The following is a 25,277-nucleotide window of genomic DNA, read 5'->3' as shown; positions in this document are numbered from 1 at the left end:
TCTCTTCGTGCCAAAGCCCATGACTTGCAACAAATGCAAGTCAGTTGGTCACACAGCAGACTACTGCGCCAACAAGGAGCGCTGTGCCACTTGCGGAGAGCAACATGTGGGCAAATCCTGCAGTGCGACTGAGCATAAGTGTCCATATTGCGGGGGGACCCCACATGAGCTCTCAGCTTGTGAAAATTACAAGAGTCGCTGGGAGAAACAGAAGCGCTCTTTAAAGGAACGCTCGAAACGCACTTTTGCGGAAATTTTAAAGGGCGCTTCTCCACAGGCCCAACAACAACAACATCCAATCTCCTCACACAATATCTTTTCCACGTTGCCAGTTGACGAAATGGAAGCGGACACAGCTCACGGGGGTACACCATTTATTTCCCAAGGGAATCCCCGGCGCAAAAATGTGACCACTCCCAAAATTCAATCACAAGTCCCTCCGGTGATATCCCCTGTTAGCTTGCCTAAAAAAACGAGTGCAGCGGACAAGCAAAATCAGGTTCCTCCTGGCTTCCGTGGGAATAGTTCACCTTCGAACGACCCAGCACTCGAGGGGACATCAAAAACCCCAACTGTCCCTATTTTTCCGTCCAGCTCAACTTCCCAATCGGGATTTATAAAGTTGTCTGACCTTTTGGATCAAATCTTCAAGTGTTTTAACGTTTCCGACTCCATCAGAACCATTGTCATTTCAATGCTTCCAGTATTAAAGACAATTTTGCAACAATTGATGCAAACATGGCCCCTCCTTGCAATGATTATCTCTCTTGATGTCTAATTCAAATAGAGAGGTCGGAGATATCACTGTTTTACAGTGGAATTGTCGTAGTCTTATCCCTAAATTGGATACATTCAAATTTTTAATTCATAAGTTCAATTGTGATGTTTTTGCTCTGTCCGAAACTTGGCTTTCTTCGCGAGATGATCTCTCTTTCCATGATTTCAATATTGTACGCTTGGACCGTGATGACAGATACGGAGGGGTGCTATTGGGGATCAATAAGTGCCACTCATTTTTTCGAATTGACCTTCCACCTATTGGAGGGATTGAAGCTGTTGCTTGTCATGCAAACATCAGAGGCAAAGACCTCTGTATTGTCAGCTTGTATTGGCCTCCGAGAGCTGCGGTTAGCCGCAAGCAACTTGTTGACATGTGCTCACTCCTTCCTGAGCCACGATTGATCTTGGGAGACTTCAACTCTCACGGAACTGCCTGGGGGGAACAGTACGACGACAATCGTTCATTGTTGATATATGACCTTTGTAACAGCTTCAATATGACCGTTTTGAACACTGGGGAAACAACACGTGTACCTAAACCTCCTGCTAACCCAAGTGCTCTTGACCTCTCGCTTTGCTCGAATTCACTATCGTTAGATTGCAAGTGGGATGTAATCCAGGACCCCAACGGTAGTGATCACTTGCCAATCAAAATTTCCATCACCATTGGGTCGAATTCTTCTGAATCTATAAACATGGCATATGACCTCACAAGACACATTGACTGGAAAAAATATGCGGACGCGATTACTCTAGCCATCAATTCCAGAGATGGTTTACCTCCATTGGAGGAGTATAACTTCCTTTCTCGTTTGATCTATGACAGCGCAGTTCGCGCTCAAACGAAACCCAATCCAGGTTCCACCATTTTCCGAAGGCCTCCCAATCTATGGTGGGATAGCCAATGTTCCAAGCTTTATGTAGAAAAATCGAATGCATTTAAAGCTTTTCGGAAACGTGGTACTCCTGAAAATTTTCAAACGTATTTAGCCCTTGAGAATCAGTTCAAAAATTTGATCAAAGGGAAAAAACGTGCTTATTGGCGAAATTTCGTGGGAGGTTTGTCACGAGAAACGTCAATGAAAAAATTATGGAAAGTGGCTCGAAACATGAGAAATCGCTCTTCATCCAATGAAAGCGAGGAATATTCACATCGATGGATCTTTAATTTTGCACGAAAGGTTTGTCCTGATTCAGCTCCTGTGCAAAAATTTGTTCGAGATATACCACAAGATAGGTGCGATCTTGATTCCGAGTTTTCGATGGTAGAATTCTCTCTTGCTCTCCTTTCATGTAACAATTCTGCTCCGGGATCGGATAGAATTAAGTTCAACTTGCTGAAAAATCTCCCTGATGTGGCGAAACATCGCTTGTTGAACTTATTCAATCGGTTTCTGGAGCATAATATTGTTCCAGATGATTGGAGACAAGTACGAGTTATAGCTATTCAAAAACCCGGAAAACCCGCGTCCGACTTCAATTCGTACCGCCCAATAGCAATGCTGTCTTGTATACGGAAATTGTTGGAGAAAATGATCTTGTTTCGCCTTGATCGATGGGTTGAAACGAATGGCCTACTCTCAGATACACAATATGGGTTCCGCAGGGGCAAGGGGACGAATGATTGTCTTGCGTTGCTTTCTTCAGAAATTCAATTGGCTTACGCCGAAAAAAAACAAATGGCTTCAGTATTCTTGGACATAAAGGGGGCCTTTGATTCTGTTTCAATAGAGGTCCTGTCAGACAAATTACACTCTCGGGGTCTGCCGCCTCTATTGAATAATATGTTATATAACTTGCTTTGTGAGAAACATTTGAATTTTTCTCACGGGGATTCGACAGTAAGTCGGGTCTCCTACATGGGACTCCCCCAGGGCTCATGTTTAAGCCCCCTTTTGTACAACTTCTATGTAAGCGACATCGACAATTGCCTTACACAAAATTGCAACCTAAGACAACTTGCAGATGATGGAGTGGTGTCTGTCGTAGGATCAAACGAATCCGAACTGCAAGGACCCTTACAAGATACTTTGAACAATTTTTCAACCTGGGCCATTGGGCTAGGGATCGAATTCTCCACGGAGAAAACAGAGATGGTGGTTTTTTCTAGGAAGCATAGACCAGCAAAACCAAAGCTTCAACTTTTGGGTAAACCGATCACTCATGCTATGTCTTTCAAGTATCTTGGGGTCTGGTTCGACTCCAAATGTACTTGGGGGGCCCATATTAGGTATCTGAGTAAAAAATGCCAACAAAGAATAAACTTTCTCCGTACAATTACCGGCACCTGGTGGGGAGCCCATCCCGAAGATCTTCTAATGTTGTATCGAACAACTATTCTCTCAATGATGGAGTATGGCAGTTTCTGTTTTCAATCAGCTGCCAAAACACACCTCATTAAACTCGAGCGAATTCAGTATCTTTGTCTCCGTATTGCGTTGGGATGTATGCCCTCAACGCATACCATGAGTCTCGAGGTTTTGGCAGGCGTACTCCCACTAAAAGATCGCTTCAATTTATTATCTCTTCGGTTCTTCATTCGGTGTAAGGTTATGAACCCATTGGTGATCGGGAATTTTGAGCAGCTGATCGAGCTAAATTTTCATTCTGGATTCATGAGCTCATATCATGAATTCGTCTCCATGCAGGTTGATCCTTCTTCGTATATTCCCAACCGTGTTTGTTTTCCTGACTACATCAATTCCTCTGTACATTTTGATCTGTCCATGATGCAGGATATCCATGGAATTCCAGATTATCATCGATCGGGGATCGTTCCTACGATTTTCGAAGCAAAGTATGGGCGTGTCAATTGTGATAATATGTACTTTACTGATGGGTCCTCTATGAATGAGTCCACAGGATTTGGAGTGTTCAACAAATTTTTTAGCACCTCACACAGTCTTCAGTATCCTTGCTCAGTGTATATTGCTGAATTGGCAGCAATACACTGGGCGCTGGACAGCGTCGCCTCACGACCTGTTGAACACTATCACATTGTAACGGATAGTCTTAGCTCTGTCGAAGCTATCCGTTCAGTGAGGCCGGAAAAGCACTCGCCGTACTTCCTTGAGAGAATACGAGAAATTTTGAGTGCTTTATCCAAACGCTGTTATGTCATTACCTTTGTCTGGGTCCCTTCACATTGCTCAATTCCGGGTAATGAGAGGGCTGACTCATTAGCAAAGGTAGGTGCAATTGAAGGCGAAATTTATCAGCGTCAAATCGCCTTCAATGAATTTTATTCTTTAGTTCGTAAAAATACCATCGTTAACTGGCAACGCAAATGGAACGAAGATGAATTGGGCCGGTGGCTCCACTCAATTATCCCTAAGGTTAGCCTCAATCCGTGGTTCAAAAGTCTGGAATTGAGTCGGGACTTTATTCGCACCTTCTCCCGACTCATGTCCAATCACTGTTCGTTAGACGCGCTGCTTTTTCGTTTTAATCTTGCCGACAGCAATCTCTGCGGTTGTGGCCATGGTTACCACGATATCGAACACGTTGTTTGGTCGTGCGAGTTGTATCTTGTCGCCAGATCGAATTTAGAAAACTCCCTTCGGGCTGGAGGAAAGCAGTCCAATGTGCCGGTGAGAGATGTGTTGGCTCGGTTAGACCTTGATTACATGTCCCAAATATATGTTTTCCTTAAAGCTATCGATCTTCGAGTGTGATTGTTTATACATCCTTTTCCCCTCCTTTTCGTCCTTCGCGAGCTATCGGTTCCCTTCCTACTAACATTAGAATAAGTTAAATTGTAAATACATATTAGATGTAAGGATAGTTTTAAGAATTGAGTGTGAAGTGTCAGTGTGAATGAGAATGTGAATGTGAATGTGAGTGCGAGTGTAAACACACATCTCCTTACATCCCATCCTTTTCCTAATGAAAATGTGTCACCCTTCTAAACTCGAGTCGACCGCGAGTAATCGGTTTCCTATTTCATTAACCATAGAATTAAGGAAACAACATGTTGATATATGCTAGTTGAAATATAGTTAAGAGTTTGGCTCCATTAAACTTATGTAACTGAGCCTGTAAAAATAAACGGATTAATAAAAAAAAAAAAAAAAACTAGCAATAATCCCTCCTCAGATGTTCCTCATTGGGTACGATATCGCCGCTGCGCAGAGCTATCTTTTGTGTGTATCGATTAAACTAGTGAATTAATGAAACTATTTACGAATTCAATTGCAAACAAATCCCAATTTAATTCAATTCATGCATTATGGTAGTAGTTATCGCAGCAAATAGTAATCAACATTTTGCCTTTTGCAGTATGCGTAGAAGTTCAGTGAAGAGATATCTTCCAATTCAGTCTTGAATAATCGAGCCAACGCGTTGCATTTGTACCCGCTTTTGTAGACCGTGTTAGCAAAACGAATTCCGGAGTGTGAAAATGCATGGGGGTATAAAAGTATTGCCGACTTGAATGTATCTGGAATGCCGATTTACCCAACTTCTTGGTTTCGGAATCTGTATTGGGAAAACCACATTCCAATTTGCAAAAACGCAAACGAGTGCAAAAGTACCCGCTGCTTGCATCTAATTTGCTATGCCAATTTCCCTTGGCTCCATAGTTTTGAAGTCTGTGTTTGGGAAACATTCCAATTTCCAGAAACGCAACGAGTATAAAAGTACCCGCAGCTTGCATCTATTTCGCAATTTCGATTTCCCCTGGCTCCATGATTTTGAAGTCTGTGTTAGGGAAACGTCCATCCATTCTAGAGATCGTACCTCAATTGTGGCGCAATCACAACTGAGTGGATTACCGAGCGGCACTCGCTTATATACCGATTGGTGTGATGTCAATAGTCTATTCTGAAAGCAATTTTAGGGCTATTGAAACAAGTTTTTGGATCAGAAACTAACAAGCATATAACGCGTAGACATTTTATCTTTCGAATGAAGTGTTTATCATACCATTTCGTTCAGTTGTTTGGGAGCTATTAACGCTCAAAATCTCGTTCTCCGGCGTAACGCTTTCATTTTCGAAACTTTGAACTTATACCCCAGTATAGAAATGAAAGACGTAGTCCTACGTCAAAATTGAGATTATTATTAATTCAATTGTTTATATAATGAAGACACGTTATCATATATGACATCCTTGTGCTGGGTTGTTACATGTAGAATGGAGTGGAATGAAATAAGGTTGAAGACAGTTGCAATGACAAGATTATCATACTAAACATTGAATCATATAATTGATCAACACTTCTGGAATCGAATTCAAATAATTTCGAATAACGTAAGAATATTAGTTTGAGTCAACTTCCATACATACCACTCTGTAGCCATCTTGGAAGTATAAACACAATACGTCAGTGATCAGCCTGTTTCAGTGGTTGACAAAATGTTATTCCACTTCTGCTTCTTCGAGAACAACAGTTTATCGGTGGTTTAGTGAATTTAAAATGGGCCGTACAAGCACCGCATCGTAAAACAAGTGCATCGACTCATTAATTGAGGCTGCATTTCAAGAGAACAAGTGGCATACATTTTGCACGAAATTTGAAATTGAAAAAGCTATCCGCGCGATGGGTGCCGCGTTTGTTGACCGTTGATGATTCAACAGCCGGTTTGGCGTTGTTGAAGCGTAATCGAGTGAACTTCTTTCGACGTTTTGTGACAATGGATGAAACGTGGATTCATTACCACAGTCCAATAGACAGTCTGCAGAGTTGCACAGAGGCATATTTTCGAGATATATACGTTTCGTACTACAGAAAGGTATGTGCTCCCGTGGCCGAGTGGTTAGCGTCTCACACTATCATGCCGGGGGTTCGGGTTCGATTCCCGTTCTGACCGGGGGATTTTTCGTCAAAGGAAATTCTTCCGACTTGCACTGTGGTCACGCGTATTCTAGAGCTTACCACTCCAGAGTACATTTAAGGCGTGTTATTCGGCATAGAAATCTCAACCAAGAGACAAATAAGCACTCGTAGTGTCGAGAACATTGCTGCCGCGCATTAATTGAGGAAGACCCAAATCAGTCTCTCACACATCGTTCTCAAGCGTTGGGAATCTCTGTGACGTCGTTGTGGCGAATTTTGCGAAAAGATCTTGGCCTACATCCTTACAAGATTAAATTGACGCAAGAATTAAAGGTGTTTCACCACCATAAGCGTCGTAAGTCCATGAATTGGGCTGAGCAATAACCTGAAAATGATCCGGATTTTCATCGAAAAATCATCTTCGTCAATAAGTCACCACTGCATCCCTAAAAAATACGGTTTGGTGCGGTTTATGGTCCGGCGGCGTTATTGGGCCGTACTTCTTCCGTGATGATCAAGACCGGCACGTTACTGTGAATGGAAATCGCTACCGCTCAATGATAACCGAATATTTTCTACCCGAATTGGATGGTATGGACTTGGACAATATGTGGTTTCAACAGGATGGCGCCACAAACCACACAGCGAATTTAACAATCAATTCATTGAAAACCAAGTTTGGTGAGCGTGTTATATCACAAAATGGCCCAGTCAGTTGGCCGCCTCGGTCGCGTAATTTGACGCCGTTAGACTATTTCCTGCGGGGCTCCGTCAAGTCTATGGCCTATGCCAACAAGCCAGCGACGATTGATGAACTTCGTACGAATATCGAACGTGAAATTGCAGCAGTATCGGCCGATTTATGCTTGAAAATCGTCGAAAATTGTGTTCAGCGTCTGGACTGCAAGCGTAACCGTGGTGGCCATGCAAATGAAATCGAGTTCCATACATAATGGCATCAATTGTACTTTCACATGAATAAAGAATTTTATTGATATCCAAAACCGTTTTTGTTTTATTTAAAAAAAACAGGAAGTGGGTTATATCTATGGTATAACCGCAAGGATGACGTAGGACTCTCGTTGATATAGAGATCATTTGTATGAAGTTGAATCTGAATTCATTCTGAATGAATGAATATTTGGAGAACTTCGAAAACGAGAGCGTTACGTTGGAGGCACAAGGTTTTATGCATCCAATATTGGATACGGAAATATCCTACTGATGGGGAAGAATAATCTTCAGAAGCTATCCTGTTGATTGCGATTGATTGAAAAACCACAAAACCAAATGTATTTGGTCACAGTGTTACATGGATAGAAAATATTCAATTAAACTCTTTCACATGAATATATTTTGAAAATTCCCAGAGATTGGCAGATTATTTTCAGTAACGATTAGATATTTCCACATTTTCCTCGATACTGGAAGCCCACCAGTGGTTAATGCCAACTCGATAACCACCTGTTAATAGCACTTGATTGAAACATATTTGGTCACAGTGTTACATGGATAGAAAACATTCAATTAAACTCTTTCACATGAATATATTTTGAAAATTCCCAGAGGAACTGGCAGATTATTTTCAGTAACGATTAGATATTTCCACATTTTCCTCGATACTGGAAGCCCACCAGTGGTTAATGCCAACTCGATAACCACCTGTTAATAGCACTTGGTTGAAACATATTTGGTCACAGTGTAACATTGATAGAAAACATTCAATTAAACTCTTTCACATGAATATATTTCGAAAATTCCCAAAGGAACTGGCAGATTATTTTCCAGCAATGATTAGATCTTTCCGGAACTTTCTCGATGCTGAATGGCATCCTAACGGAAAGAGTTCTGCGCGTGTATGTGTCGATCCTTCGCCGTCCACCTCCTCCAGCACGTTAGGCAACGATGTTGTCTTGTCGATGTCCTCACGAAAAATTAATGTGTCTCACCACCAGAATATCGCTTAAGTATGCTTTTTGTGTGTGATTGAATCGAGAGAAGGTGTGGTTTACGATGGCAATTTGGAAGGCAAACTAGAGGGGAATGAACTCTCTGAGCTCGGAACTTTCGGCGACTGAGCAATAATCGATTGCGGGCGCATACAATATTGGATACGGAAATATCCTACTGATGGGGAAGAATAATCTTCTGAAGCTATCCTGTTAATTGCGATTGATTGAAAAACCACAAAACCAAATGTATTTGGTCACAGTGTTACATGGATAGAAAACATTCAATTAAACTCTTTCACATGAATATATTTTGAAAATTCCCAGAGGAACTGGCAGATTATTCTCAGTAACGATTAGATATTTCCACATTTTCCTCGATACTGGAAGCCCACCAGTGGTTAATGCCAACTCGATAACCACCTGTTAATAGCCGCGCGTGTATGTGTGTGTAGCGATGTCTTCCCAGGGAACCGTTTGTGGCATCACTCTCCTCCTGATAGATTCCCTTCTGGCCTAGGGTGCACAAACAGGCTCTTGGTGACACCGTTCATCCGCGCTTTCATGATAAATAAAGAGCTTCACCGCAACAGCGACAACATGCTCCAATCGCTGTTCAATTAGAACTGAGTGGATTTCCGAGCGGCGCTCGCTTATATACCGATTGGTGATTTCAATAGCCTGTTTTGAAAGCAATTTTAAGACTATTGAAACAAGTTTTTGGATCAGAAGGTAACAAGTATAGAACGCGTAGACATTTTATCTATCGAATGAAGTGTTTATCATACCATTTCGTTCAGTTGTTTAGGAGCTATTAACGATCAAAATCTCGGTCTCCGGCGTAACGCTTTCGTTTTCGAAACTTTGATTTTACACCCCGGTATAGAAATGAAAGACGTAGTCCTACGTCAAAAAACTTTTTGTGGCACAAATTTCAAAATAGAACAAATACAATTTACCTGAATTCCTTGCTGCAACCGGAGGACTCTTGAGTCTTATTGAATGGTTTACGTTTAAAATTCACTGTGAAAATTAGGTAAAGGAATACCAAATGCAATTTTCAACAACAAAATGTGCCGTCAACGCGAATAGCCAGCAATCACGAACATTTTCATTTAACATAAGTGCAATTTAATAGTATTTTGGTAGAATTCCGTATAATTCAACAAAAACTTCTAAAGTCCAGAAAAAAAATCCAGGGCATTCATCTTGTATCGTCAGGGAGTCGCATTGTTTATTAAAATAGTTATATAATTTAACAATTCAACAATTCGTATCTGCCCAGAACTCAGCTGACAACGATTCCACAAAAGCCAATCGGGCCATACGTCTGTCATTTAGTCGAAGCTGATTCTTGATTTTGGCGCCAGTTCTAAAAACAACATTTCGCCTGGAATTGATGCCAACATCTAGTTCAGTGATCCTATGAACAACTGGATACAGTACATCCTCTCAGTATCTGCCGCTAGTTCTGTCACTATCAGCATTTGTACCGAAGTAAATCGTAAAAGAAGCGATCCGAAAGGTGACACTACATTCAAAATATTTTAGGTGGTCTTTGGTGAAATAAAAATCGATGTATGCGTTAAATAATATGATTCAATGATTTTCATTGGTTTTTTTCAAAATATAAAACTGATTTTAAGCATGCTGATTTGAAAGATGCCGCTTTTGTAGGTGGCCATACTATACTTTCACGAATTACACATTAAAGTGCGATACACAATAGTATGCAAACAAAGTTTATCCACGCCCTAGTGAAAAATTTGATTTCTCCCTAAAACTCACCAGAATATCAAAACACTGTTAATTGTTATTCAGTTTATTATTCTTTATGTAAAAACAAAGCCAATTTAGGAGAGTTCAAAATAAAAAACCAATTCTCTTGCATGACATGGTGCTGAATAAAGTTGAAAAATAACGCAAAAAAGTATATCCACCCCTTTGGCTCACATAATTTTAGTACTTCGTGTGATTACCTTTGGCTTCAATAATTGTTCGGCATCGTCGTCGCATCGACTCAACAAGTTTGGTAGTTGTTTCCGGGGTGATTTTGTCCCATTCAGTTGAGAATACCTGCCGCAATTACTAAATGCTTGTTGGTTTTCGCTCCTGGAGCTTAATTTTCAAAATCTCGATCTCGGGGCTCGATCGGATTATGGTCGGAAGACTGTGCTGGCCACTCCAGAACCTTGATACGCTTATCTTTGAACGACTCCCAAACCAGCTTCGAGATGTGCTTCGGATCTCCGTCTTGTTGGAACGTATATCTGTGCCCCAACTTTAGCTTTTGTGTAGACACTGGTAGTTTTCGCTTTAAAATCTTCTATCTTCCATCTTCTATATATATATAAATGGATTTCTGTCTGTCTGTCTGATTCTTATTGACTCGCAAACTACTGATCCGATCGACATAAACATTAGTATGTAGGGGTTTTAGGGGTCGGGGAAGGTTCTTATGATAGTTCAAGACCCCTCCCCTAGGATGATAATGAATGTATGGGAAAAAATCGACCCTAAAATTTCAAAATTTCAAAAAGTCCAATTAGCTAAATGTCGAACTAATTGTAAATTAATGTACTTTCAATCTGGAAACAATTTAAGAATTGGTGAAAATTGAATAATCAGGAAAGTCCCCAACTATCAATAAGCTCAGAACAACTTCCAAATTCACATACTCATCAGATCCTGGCAAACAAATTATGAAAACATCAATTTGTGTTTTATTATTATTTTGTATAATGTTTTAGAAAGCATTGAACTGTATTTCCTAAACTCTTTTTTGGAAGGTTTAATGGCCCTGAAAAGCGCCTTGTTTTATGGAATGGTTCCAATTTAGAAAACTTAGTACTCGTGGTTTTGAAAAAAAACCATTTCGAACGCCCTCGATGCCGCCTTGTTCTGGATTTGCCACCAAAGCAGTTTGTATAAAGAACAAACTTTTTTCTTCTGCTACCTGATGCCGTTTTGCGATTGCGTTTGCCACTCGCCACTCGCTGCAACTGCCTGTTGTTGTCTTGATGTCCACCGAACCGAATGTGTTCTGTTCCGAATGCGGGTTTTCTTATCGTCGCGAGCAGCTTTGCCAGCTAACTCGATCACTTCGGCGGCCGAAACTATATAACGCCGGCTAGGTAGACTGGTGCATTGGTACTAACGCGCTCGGCCTAGCTACCCTTGCGGGAAAATCCAGACCAACACGGTTCGAGCGGGATTTTGCCTTTCCCTTCACTTTTCCTCCTTTGCCATGTCCAGACATGGCTGCTTGGGTTGGTTTGTTGATGTGTTGTGATGCGAACTGATGTGGTGTACGGTTTGAATGAGAATGATCGTTACGGCAGCGGAGCGGGGATTTTTAAGCTGACTGGCTGGCTCGAGAATTATTCATGTGTGAGACTGCGACCAATGTTTCGTTCATATTTTTTTTTCCTTTCCAATCGTGCTTCATTCTATTTCGCTGCTGCTCTGGTTGCCCGTTTTGGTCGGTACGATTTGAGGGGCACAAAATGAACCAATCAAAAATGGGCACATAGTGCATTTGGACAATGCTTGATATTTCACAATTATTCAATTATTTATCTCAAGAAAAATGAAATGTTATTCGTTATGATAGATGCGTAGATATATTTCCTATCAATTGATGCAAAAACCTTTGCGATCTATTGAGAAAAACTCGAGTTATAAGCGTTCCAAATCTTGCATTTTTTCCTACTTGTTTAGTGCCTAGATTTCCATTTCACCCCCTATATCTTCCGGTTAGACGTAGTCCTACGTCAAAACACACTCCTATATCGTCTTCCATCTATATAAATAAAAATGGATCGCCGAATGTGTTGATAAGAGCAAAACTCGAGAAAAGAATTATCCGATTTAGGGCTGTCTTCATTCTATCATATTTTCTGTGCCAAACATTTATTCCATGTAAAGGAGAAACATGTTATTTGCAAGTGGATGAAAAATCTTGCACGAATTGTGTCTGAAAATAATACGATATTATAATGTCGAGTTTTGGTAGAAGTACTGAAATTTTATAGTAAAAAATAATTTGAAAGGGTAGATTAGAAGATCAATGAATAAACAGTTCTGCGATTGGAACCATGATCGTCCGCTTAGTAAGAAAACGTGGATGTGATAACGAAAAATAGATTTTGGGCGGGACGAAGTTTGCCGGGTCAGCTAGTGTCCAAATAAACCTCCTCGGTCATGATTTCATCGATGAACTCAAGTTCTCTAACGCTGGGTGTTGCCATAGATCCCCACACCATGACTCCACCTGCTGAAAAAAAATGAGTGGGTTATATCTATGATTTAACCGCAAGGTTCACGTGGAACTACCTTAGCTCAGCAATCATTCGTTTGTATTGATTAAATTCTTGATTGAATGAAACAGTTTCCAAATTCTATTGAGTTCAATATATTTGCTCTGTGAGTGAAAAAATGAAGAAATGCCGTGTAAAGTCAATTCATTTATTGTGATTGATTGTTCTTCGTTACAAGTAAATTTAAAGACGGACCTTTTACGTTTGGTATGATGACTAGAACAAAATATATGTACGGAAGAATTATCAAACGTTTGATGAACTAGCCTAAGGCTGAAAATCTTTCCAATAAAGACAAAAAAAAATTATCAAACGATTGTTTTATTTTACATTTCCCTCTGAAGTTTACATCCCAAAAGTGTACATACTTCTCGAATCTCGAATTTGCTTGAAACTGGGAAGTTCATTCGCTTCTAGTGGCTGCACGATTTTCCCAGGTTCCTAAGTTTAGAAGATTATGTTAGGACAGACATATTCCACTCTGCACAAAGGCAAGCAAGGACAAAAGTACTCGCAGTTTGCATTTATTTGCAGAGCCGATTTCCCCAGAAACCTCGGTTTTGAAGTCTGTGTTAGGGAAACACATTTCAATCGGAACAAAAATACCCCCGATTTGTATGAATTCGCAATGCCGATTTCCCCACGCTTCATGGATTTGAAGTCTGTGTTAGGGAAACACATTCCAGTCGGAACAAAAATACCCCCGACTTGCATGAATTTGAAATACCGATTTCTCCAGGCACCTTGGTTTAGAAATCTCTATTAGGGAACACATTTCGGAGGGAACAAAAGCTCCCCCTACTTTCGTGTGTTCTTTTTCTTCTTTTTGGCTTTAAGAGGGTTTAAACTTTTCAGTTCACTCGCCTCTAGGCTCTTTCGTGTGTTTGCAATGCCGATTTCGCTGCTTGGTTTTAAAGTCTGTGTTAGGGAACATTTTTCGATGAGAACAAAAGTCCCCCTACTTTCATGTATTTGCAATGCCGATTTCCCCAAGGCTGCTTGGTTTTGATGGCTGTGTTAGGGAAACCGTAAATCGGGCCAATCAAAACGATACAGTTAGGGCGTTTAGATAACGCCTAATATTTTACAGTTATTCAATTGTTTATCTAATGAAAAACAACATTTTGTTAGTTGCGATAGATGCGTAGAAATATTCCCTTTCAAGTGATGCAAACATCTCTCCTATCCAGTACGAAATGTTCGAGCTATAAGCATTCGAAATCTTTCATTTTTTCCTGCATGTTCTGTGTTTAGGTTTTCATTTTACCCTCCATATATTCCGGTTAGACGTAGTCCCACGTCAAAAATCAAAGTCATGCTCAGTTGGTTGAAATATCAATGTTGGTAAAGTAACTCACCACCGCCATGCTTGATTGTAGGCCGCAAACTTTCATCGGTTCTTCGCCAAGTTAGAGTTAGGACTGGGTCTTCTATGCATTTAAACGACATCGAGTAATCATTTCCATTCAAACTCCAACAATTCGAATTTGTTTTCGGATCTGCCAATCTGATAGAGAGTAAATTGCTCCACGAATACGGATGAATTATTTTGCATTTGTTTTGGGACAAGGCAAGGTTTGCCACATTTGCATAGAACGATTGAATTTGAGACGAATTGATTTAAGAATGCAAAAGATGATGTCGATCGAATCGTGAAGTCGAGTTTCAAACCAATCGGATTATGGGATATGGTTGATTGTTCGTTATTGTTACAAGGTGTTCTTGACTCTGACAATCGTTGGGCAGAACTATATTCGCTTCAGCTGAGCAAAACATTCAACTTTCACAATAATTGCTCACCTATTTCAGTATTAAGTATTATTAGGGCACTTATGTTCAGGCCTGTTGATAGTAATGAATAAATGAAATGAAATTAATAAATGTTGAGTTCTGCAATTCTATGTAGAAAAATTGTAAGGGGTTGTATCTAGGACACGACCGCATATTTTCGACGTAGAACTACGCAATTACATTATGCAATCCACTTGTGTACCACTTCCTATATTCCTATTAAATTTTTGTAGTGGATTATGTTCTTCGTTATAAATAAATTTGATGAACATCGTTTTACGTTTGATGTGATGCCAAGCACTACCAAAATATATGAACGGAAGAACTGTCAAACAATCATTGTATTTTACATTTCCCTCTGAAATTATTGCACATCTCATGTTTATATGGATTCTCGAACCGCGAAAGTTCATTCACCTCTAGTATCTGGAATAACGATTTTCCCAGGCTTCTCAGTTTAAAAGTACGTTTTAGGGAAACATATTCCGGTCTGCACAACAAGCGAGTACGAAAGTACTCAACACCAAAAAATACCCCCGATTTACATGTATTTGCAAAACGGATTCTCCCAGGCACATTAATTTTGAAGTCCGTGTTAGGGAAACACAGTTCAGTGCGAAAAAATACCCCCGACTTGCATGGTTTGACCAGGCGGATTGCCCCAGGAACATTGATTTCAAAGTCCGTGTTAGGGAAACACAGCTCGGTGGGAACAAAATACCCCCGACTTGCATGTATATTTGCGGAGCGGATTTCCACAGGTACATAGATTTTGAAGTCTGTGTTGGGGAAATCGTAAATCAGGTCAATCAAAACTTGGCAGTTAGGGCGTTTAGATAACGCTTGACATTTTACAGTTATTCAATTGTTCATCTCATGAAAAATAACATTTTATTAATTGTGATAGACGAATAGAAATATTTCCTATCAATTAATGCAAACATATACCCGATCTGTTAAGAAATGTTCGAATTATAAGCATTCATAAAACGGGTAGGATTAGCACACAAATCGGCAGAACAAATGTATGGGAAAAGAGGAAGTGCTTCCAGTTTTCATGAATTTAAACCGAATTCGTTCACAGTGAAAATAATTGTTAACGTTAACTTTATTTCATAAAAACGTGACCTGTTTTCTGATTTGGCACCCTTGCTGAAAGACGTAGTTCTACGTCAACAATAAATACATTTGCTAGTCCATGAATTAACGAAGCAATATGGCTGTATTTTAAATTCAAAATACCGATGTGAATACTTTATTGAATGAAATAATGCGCTACCAAATAGGCCGGTACATCAGCACCATTGAAGTTGTCTGACGTATCGTTGGACCCATTTCATGAACAGTTATAAATCTTTATAACGGCAAGCGCGTATATTCCAACAATGAGACAATAATTAAACGAAACTGATTTTCTTCATTCTATTTTTCTACCTTATGACTAAAATATATTACTTTTTTCACTTTACATTTAACTTTTAATTTAATAATTTTTTTTTATTTAACTTAACATCATACATGTCAGTTATACAAAAAGTTTTACATTATACACACTTTCGTTCAAATCCTTTCATTTGTTCTGTTTTATTGATCAGATTAGAATAATTTTATAGATCGTTAAAACATTTAAACCCAATATATTATATATATATATATATATATATATATATATATATGTTTCATTTAATACCTTAAATATTCACTGGAAATAATTGATATGGCAGAACAACGTTTACAGGGTCAGCTAGTTAAATTTTATATTTTCTACAATTTGTGTTTTCTCCGTAAATAAAAAAACAATCAAATAAAGCCATAAATATTCTTTCAACTTTCAGACGAGGAAGGAGATGAGATTGCCATTGTCAACCAGGCTGATTATATGGACTGCTTGGATGGATTGGCGGGTGCCACGGTGATAACGCGTCGGATTTACGTGAAAGGTGTAACCAAGGAGGGTCAGTCGAACCAATGTGAGCCCATGGAGGAAGCATCTGCTTCGAAACAGGACACATCCGCCCCGAATGTTCTCCCCGAGGATGTTTCCGTCCACACCAACATTGTGTGCGATGTGTGCGACGATACCATCCGAGGATATCGTTACAAGTGTATGCAGTGTTACAATTACGATTTGTGTATGCGCTGTGAGGCCAACTTTCGCCACAAGGATCATCTAATGCTGCGTATTCCATCGCCGGATGTGTATCGGCGTACCCCGTCCCGTCTGTTCGAGAAATTGCGCAGTAAGGTAGCTGATATGTCTGCTTCCAACCAAGATGTTGACTATGAGAACTGCAAGCGTTCCAAGCGTCATCACCGTAGACACAGGTGAGTTGATCGATAGATTTTGTTTTGTTTTAGTAACGTGTGATAAGATATCGCGAAAGCCGCGACACTGATGAGTCATGGTGGTGTTTGAATGAAAGTATCTATGAGCAACAGGTGGTGCCGGTTCAGTAACCGGTTAGCATTTATTTTCTGGTTTACGCAGAAAAACAAAATCCATGGACACATACTGATTTGAAGGCTTGATCATGGCTCGCGGTCAGCAGCATAACATAGTTGGGGTGGTTTTGGTACACTGATTCGTCAACTAATGTGAACGCTCAGTTCTTGTTTAACATCTATTATGCTCCTCTGGCGTTTGATTTTTAGAGGCGAATGAACTGTAAAGTTTAAAGCCTCCTAAAACAAAGGGGTGAAGTGAAACTTGATTTGGGAGGCCCAGATTCTATTGTTTTATTAATATAATTTTATGAATAATGCAAGTTAGTGCCCCATCTAGTATGATGATTGAGTTTGCAAAGCGAAAATACATCAGATGAGATAAGCAAAACTGTATCAGCGAAAATTTCTCTGATACCAATTGGCACCGACCGTATATTAGTCATCAAACTCAAGATTCTCGGTTGGCGAGTTTTATTCACACTTTGATCCCATTGAGCTACATTGTGCACCAAACAGTAGTTAAGTGTATATCCTTTTTTTTTCGCCAGAGAAATATCGTTCCATTGAAATACACATAGATAATAACGTTGTCTATAGTAGAATCGATGTGAGCGAGTCAAAATATTTCTTTACGTTTCGGAAATGAACATGTCCTTGTATTCGTTTTTCGATTTCATAAAAAATTGTTCGTGAAACTGTTATATGACAAGCAACAAGGACAACAAGATAATTTGTGAGAGCTGAATCATAAATCAATCACTGTTTGTACGCCGAAAACTGGCCAAAACATTTTTTTTGCAATGAAAACAGAAAAAAAACTATCGCTGACAGAATTGAATACTGCGGTCATTAGAGTGCCAATGGATGTATGGCAAAAAAAAATTTCAAAAATTTCATATCTCAATTTTGGCGAGTCCGACACTGCACCACTATCCTACATGGGCTGAAACGTTCCTGGATTTTTCAAAAGATGGCGCCACTGAAAATGAACAAGACTCATTTCGAGAGGTTCATCTGTCACTAGCTTTTGTGTGAAGTTTCATGACACTTCGTTTATTTGTTCACAAACGACAGTTGTTTAAGTATCACTGCCTGAGCATTCGTATGAAAAATGGAGAAGAGGAATATCGTATTTTGATCAAACATTGTCCTGAGCAACTCCTTCTTCTTTCTTTGTTTTTAAGAGGCTTTAAACTTTGCAGTTCATTCGCCTCTAAAAACTCCTGAACAATCAATGCAGTTTATCGGTGGTTCAGTGAATTTAAAATGAGATGCACAAGCACCGCAGATGTACCTTGCTCTGGAAGGCGAAAAGAGGCTCGTAATCGCAGAAATCGTAAAAAAAGTGCATCGCCTCTTTTTGAACGATTGTAAAATGAAGTGACGAAGAAGATATGCACGACATTTTAGACATAAAAAGTTCTACGCGCTATGGGTGCCGCGCTTGCTGACCGTCGACCAAAAACAGCGGCGCGTTGATGATTCAACAGGCGTTTTGGCGTTGTTGAAGCGTAATCGAGTGGATTTCCTTCGACGTTTTGTGACAATGGATGAAACATGGATCCATTACCACACTCCTGAGTCCAATAGACAGTCTTCAGAGTGGCACTGAGGCATATTTCAAAGACTTAGACGTTTTATACTACCGAAAGGGAGTCGAAATGTTGGAAACTCGTTATATCAAGTGTATTGCCCTCGAAGGAAACTATGTCAGCTTTGCCTAGAAACGATCGTTCTCATTAAAAATCCCGGGACTATTCAGCCCATGTCGTACGTCAAACTTTGTTAAATTAGAATTGAAATATAGGGGAAAGTCGGGAAAGACGGACACCCCTGATGATGTACAAACTTTCAATATAATGTATCAATACCTTTGACACTTACTGTGTACACTTAGCTGGCTTTCTGTTAAAATTGTAAATAAAAACAAAAAAGTAATCTACAAAGCGCAGCTCGATGTAAATTTTTGTCTGCAGAAAATAAGGTTTTTATTGTTACCGAGTTATTTTTCGGGCTATTTTTCGTTACGTTGATGTTTAACCATCGCTTTTCTTCCAATTTATCGAATCAGTGAGAAATATTGACGAAAATAAATTACTAAAAATTTTACTGGGGTGGTATAAAAATTTGATTAACTTTTAATTGTATTATACATTAATATATGAATAATTGATCCAATAATATTGATTAAAAATTTAAGTTACCTTAGGGATAACAGCGTTTTTTTTTAGAGTTCATATCAACAAAAAAGATTGCGACCTCGATGTTGGATTAAGAGTTATTTTTAGGTGTAGAAGTTTAAAATTTAGGTCTGTTCGATCTTTGAATTCTTACATGATCTGAGTTCAAACCGGTGTAAGCCAGGTTGGTTTCTATCTTTAATAATTAATTATATTATAGTACGAAAGGACCTAATATAAAAAATATAAATTTCATTAAAATGATTAATAATGTTTAATTACTATTTTGGCAGATTAACATTACTTGCCTTACTAATCAAGTCGGGTAAGACTGATACTGCACCGACAAAAGACATACATTTTGTTTTAAAAACAATTTGATTATCTCCTCCTCTCTTGATTCTTTGATGATTCTGATTTTATTGTAAAAAGAAATCTAGACTATCAATTTCTGGTGAGATAGCATTATAATTTTTGTAAAATTCATGAAAAAGATCAACTTTTACTTAGGGTGTCAGTTTTTACCACCCTTCGACGAGGGGGTGGGCACATTAATTTTGAAGTCCGTGTTAGGGAAACACAGTTCAGTGCGGAAAAATACCCCCGACTTGCATGGTTTGACCAGGCGGATTGCCCCAGGAACATTGATTTCAAAGTCCGTGTTAGGGAAACACAGCTCGGTGGGAACAAAATACCCCCGACTTGCATGTATATTTGCGGAGCGGATTTCCACAGGTACATAGATTTTGAAGTCTGTGTTGGGGAAATCGTAAATCGGGTCAATCAAAACATGGCAGTTAGGGCGTTTAGATAACGCTTGACATTTTACAGTTATTCAATTGTTCATCTCATGAAAAATAACATTTTAATAATTGTGATAGACGAATAGAAATATTTCCTATCAATTAATGCAAACATATTTCCGATCTGTTAAGAAATGTTCGAATTATAAGCATTCAAAAAACGGGTAGGATTAGCACACAAATCGGCAGAACAAATGTATGGGAAAAAAGGAAGTGCTTCCAGTTTTCATGAATTTAAACCGAATTCGTTCACAGTGAAAATAATTGTTAACGTTAACTTTATTCCATAAAAACGTGACCTGTTTTCTGATTTGGAACCCTTCCTGAAAGACGTAGTTCTACGTCAACAATAAATACATTCGCATTTGTGAGATAGCATTATAATTTTTGTAAGATTCATGAAAAAGATCAACTTTTACTTAGGGTGTCAGTTTTTACCACCCTTCGACAAGGGGGAGGGAGGTGTTTTGAGATTCAGAAGTTTTTAATATTGAATTCAATTTTTGAGTAAAATTTTTTAACAGTGTACTAAAAATGTTATTTTTTTCTAAATTTGTATTGAATTTTCCAACAACTTTTTCTTTTTATCCAATTTGTTTATTTATTTATGCGCATTAGCATTTTAGCTGTAACAGAGCCTGTTTTTAATCGTGTACATGTCACATATTTTTCGTCATAACTATAAATAGCATATTACACAGTTGCCACATTAGGCGTAAGAGTATTCCTTCTATACCATTGCATATGGTACATTACACAGTAGCCTCCTTCTGTTCTTCCATTGTCCAGTTAGACCGGACAGCGGAGAAAGTTGATATGATCATAATTGTGTTATTTATAGAACAACAGCTCGATGTTGCTTGCAAAGCAGAGCAGTTGTATGGATGAATCGATCTTATTCCGATCGTGGATCGTTCTCCATCGCTGATGATTGTTGCCTAGACGTAGTTATTCTGTAATAACACAAAGATGGTCAATTGAGGGCCCTGAGTTTTGAACTCACGATCGATCGAGCACTTTCAACAACTTTGTCAAACATCATATCTTGATAAGACATTTGGATTTTGAGTGATGATTTTTTTAAACCAAGATAAATGATTTTGAATATGCCTTTTTATAAAATCAGTCGTAATTTTAGTTGGTCATATGATAATGAAAATTGTGATTTTGTATAGCTTTCATCATAAGTACCAAGTTTCAAAAAATCGGAGAGGGTCGATTCAAAATTTGCTGTTTTTTGGTTGAATTGGCGTGGAATTGTTCTATGGAAAAAAGTGACCTTCGAATTTTCAAACTTTTTCAAAAATGTTGATTCTCACTAGAAAGTATCCTCAGCTCAATCGGACTTTAATTACTAGTGTCGCAAAGACGTCAAAGTTTGAGTTTTTTAAATCCGTAAAATCATCAAATATCTTAAAATTACATAAAACGCCGAAATATACTGTCACCTAGAAAAAAAAATTAGTGTCAAAAATTAACTTTTTGAGACGCTTGGTCGTTTTTCCGTCTCAAAAAGTCATTTTTGACACGGTCAACATTTTTCGACGTCTAGTTTAGGAGATCCTTTTCTCAGAGTGGTACAAAAGTTTATCGATCTTAATGTAAAATGCTTTGAAATTTGAGCAGATTTTCAAATTAACTCGCTGCATTAACATATACTGTTGATTGTTCGCTGTCTAGAGTGACACTGAAACATCCATCTTAGTTTTTAAGTAGTTCTTGAGTAACAAAAATTTCAATTTTGAAAAATTATTTTTCCAATGGTCCAAAGAACGCTCAAAATGGCCGCAGAAAATCTGAACCGAATCGATAGTGTGATGGAGTGGCGACAGCTATCGTTGCGAAACAAATTTTCACCATCAGGTTTCCACCGGAGAACACCGCTCTTATCGCTGGAAAATATTTGCTTCACATCTGGCTTGAAATGCACTCTGCACTTTGACGCCACTTTTCACCAGGAAACAATGCTCGAATTCACAAAAAAATAATGTTCGATCGGAACAGTCAACAATAAGTCTTTCTCGATTTCTCAGTCATCTAGCTAGCGATCAGATGACAGCAGCACTGTCGTAATCTCGCAAAGTGGCCAAAATTGACATTTAACTCTTTTGTTATAGATCTTTAAGGAATACTAAATACTTTTTAAAATTACGAAGTTTTACAGAAAAGCGAAAAAATTACCCCGTAAATGGTTGAATGCGGAGTGACGTAAGCGCCATCTGCCCTATGATATGACGTAAGGTCAAGTTGATTGTGATGCGTTGTGATTTTTGTCAATGCACGTAGCGCACTCAGTGTGTATCGCAAACATTCTTCTCGAGCAAGACACGATGCGATCATATATTTGTTCCTGTTCGTTATATATTTGGTAACGCATAAAACCAACAATTTATACGTATGATTCAAGCGTACACAACCAATCTCCACCAACGGTATGAATACCGACGCGGTTTGTCCTATTCAATATTTTTCTTCTTCTCTACTTCTGACCGTCAGTGCATGCTCTGTACTATACTTACTTCTCGCATATTCTGAGGCGAAAAATTTTGCACGACATTCAACACGGTAGCAAAATAGAAACTGAGGCTGGCCAGCCAGTTGTACCGCTTTTCTTACATTTTTTCCTGGCAACGAGCAAAACTGCTGTGTGTGACATCAGCATTGAGGAAGACCGCTGTCTTCTAGCTGGAGCAAGACTGCAACTTGAACAAGGATGATCATGGTTTGCATTAAAAAGAGATAAAAAAATAATTTTTTCCCGCCTCGGGCCTTGAAAGTGTCAATTTGGAAAACTAAACTAGACTAAACAGAAAAAAAACTCCAATGTATGTTCGCCAGCTGGATCCATTTGCATTCTACTGTAGAGCTTATAGATTTTCTAGTAATGATCGCGATAAGATACATCGTGCATATTTGGCTTCCTGTGATTTATTTCGTTCTAATTGTTGTGTATTCGATACACTATTAAACATCAGCCAGTAATCACAGTTCGTATAAATTCGAATAATTTGGACATTTTTCCTGTCTCATTTCAGCAAGGACCGTGAAGATTCGAAGGATCGCCAGGAAGAGAAGGAACGCAAGGAGCGCAAGTATCGTCGCGAGTGCTCGGCAAAGGCTTCCGAGCAAAGGCGGAGTACTGCCGGTGGTCGTCGTTGTGGAACCGGTTTTGGTCACAACTTTAACTTTTCCCACCTGATCAACCAGGTTATCGATCCCGCCAATATTCATTCGGCGTTCATGTCGTCCGATGCCGCTGCCGCTGCGGCAGCAGCCGCAGCTGAATCGGCCCAAGAGGCAGCTTGTGCCGCAATGAGCAATTGCCCACTGTTTGCCGCTCATCCGACCAGTACTGCTTCCGCTACCGCAACAGCATCTGCATCTGCATCCGCATCTGCTCCCACAGATAGCGAAATGAATGCAAGTGCTGAGAGACCCGAAGAAGCTTCCGCTTCCTCGTCGTCAAATGAGCCAAAGCCGCAAGTCAAACCGGTTTCCCCTGCTTCGGAGACTCGTCAGCTTGATTTTTCCTGGTTGGCTCCGACACCTGAGAGCATCCAAAGAATCAACGAAACCTTTTCCAAACTTTTGGATCCACTTGGAATGAACATTGAAATACGCAGTAACGGTTCCACACCGAAACCAGCCCAAACTCAGACGCCAACCGAGGAGAAGAAGGATCAAACTACAGAAACAGCCAATACACCAACTACAAGCACCCCAAGTCAGACCACTTCGGTGGCTGGCGGAACTACCAGTAAGTCAACAGAGATGGATCCGATCGTTGAGTTGGAGAAAAAATTAGAAACCACTTTGCTTGCTGAACCGTTGAAGAAGGTTGAAAGAGCATTAGAACAATCGCAGGATGCCATGATGAGTACCAGCGATGATGATTCTTCTTCCGTAAGCAGTGTGTCCCTATTGAGTGACAATGATGAAAATGCAGCAGCTGCCGCCGAAAGTCTAGAGAAACGATGGACTATTGTTGACTTACTTGATGACGACGAAGAAGTCGTCAAGGAAGTGTCTGATCAGATTGAATCTGGTATGGAAGAAGGAGGCCAAAATGTTACTGAAGCTACTGTTTCTGCTTCAACTTCAAAAACATCTGCAGCTCCTGCGACTCCAGCATCAGTCCCCGAAGTTGCTTCTGCTTCTTCCGCCAATAATGTCGTGACACAAATCGATTACGAGCAACTGGGAAAAGCCTTGAAGCAACATCTTGAAGCTGAGAAACTGGGCTCACAAACACCTGCAGCAGCAAGAGCGACATCCCCGGCAGCTACCGCCCCGGCACCAAAGGAAAGTTCTCCACCCCGCGTCGTCCCTACAATGGCGCAACCATCTACATCATCAGTCTCACAAGCAACTAATTCTGTTCTGGTTACACACAGTTCGAGTGAGTTTCACCTTTAGTAATCAATACATTAGGAAACTTATAATGAATTCATTTTTGAAACTTGGTTAGTTCCAAACTGACTCTGTAATATAGCGAATTCGTTTTTGTTCAGTTTCAACCCCAGTGCCGCAAAACGTTTTTTTATTCACTCAGTTGCGCACTCAGTGTCGCACTAGTTCGCCCCGAAAGCTGCTAGTTTCGCACTGAGATGCTTCACGGGTTGGCACTTGGGTTCACAAATACAACTATACTGAACTGTCAAGTTCCGAGTATTGTTTTGGAAAATCTAGAAATGAAGACTATGAAAATGGAAAAGCTACTGCTCTTGCTTTTGTATTATTGGAATCGTCATCCAATTCGGATTCTGATTTTGAAGAGTATATTCGTGTAGACGGCATTAAGCTCCGTGTGCTTTCATTGGGAGGCGAACATTATTATGGATATTCAAGAGGAATAAACATGCTCTCAAAATCAAAATTATGAATGAAAATTTACTTTAACGTATGGAATATTTATTTTATGTGATGGAATAAGAGGGTTTTTTTTCCGATTTTATATTATAATAGTAATTATTTGTGGAACAAACAGGAAATGCATCGACAAATGGTTAAGTGAGTGTCAGAACTACATGTGTTAGGTAATCAAACAATATGAAGTAAAAAATGTCATTCAAACTTTTATATTTTTACACTGCACTTGGCCCTTCTTATCTGATAGAGAATAATTTACCTCCCAAGCACTAATATCGCCACCAGACGTCGACACTGTACATTTTCGTCGCAAATATAAACAAATCAGACTATATAACGCACACCAACAAACCACCGCATTCGT

The 25,277-nt window shown here is 39.5% G+C and overlaps 1 protein-coding gene across 2 annotated transcripts in view; it reads left to right on the top strand.

Moving 5' to 3' along the window:
- Positions 1 to 25,277, top strand: part of LOC129777945 (protein ref(2)P) — a 30,568-nt gene that overhangs the window by 3,812 nt on the left and 1,479 nt on the right. Inside the window, exons 2-3 of one of the 2 annotated variants that reach the window (XM_055784553.1) lie at positions 16,452 to 16,941; positions 23,080 to 24,443. In XM_055784553.1, the coding sequence (XP_055640528.1) occupies positions 16,452 to 16,941; positions 23,080 to 24,443 (1,854 nt within the window). Of the gene's footprint in view, positions 1 to 16,451; positions 16,942 to 23,079; positions 24,508 to 25,277 lie in introns of both variants that reach the window. The other variant, XM_055784554.1, reaches the window with a different exon arrangement.

The sequence above is a fragment of the Toxorhynchites rutilus genome, chromosome 3 (assembly GCF_029784135.1).
Source record: "Toxorhynchites rutilus septentrionalis strain SRP chromosome 3, ASM2978413v1, whole genome shotgun sequence".
Classification (NCBI taxonomy): domain Eukaryota; kingdom Metazoa; phylum Arthropoda; class Insecta; order Diptera; family Culicidae; genus Toxorhynchites; species Toxorhynchites rutilus.
The sequence above is the reverse complement of the archived record's forward strand: the minus strand, read 5'-3'. Positions and strand labels throughout refer to the sequence as shown.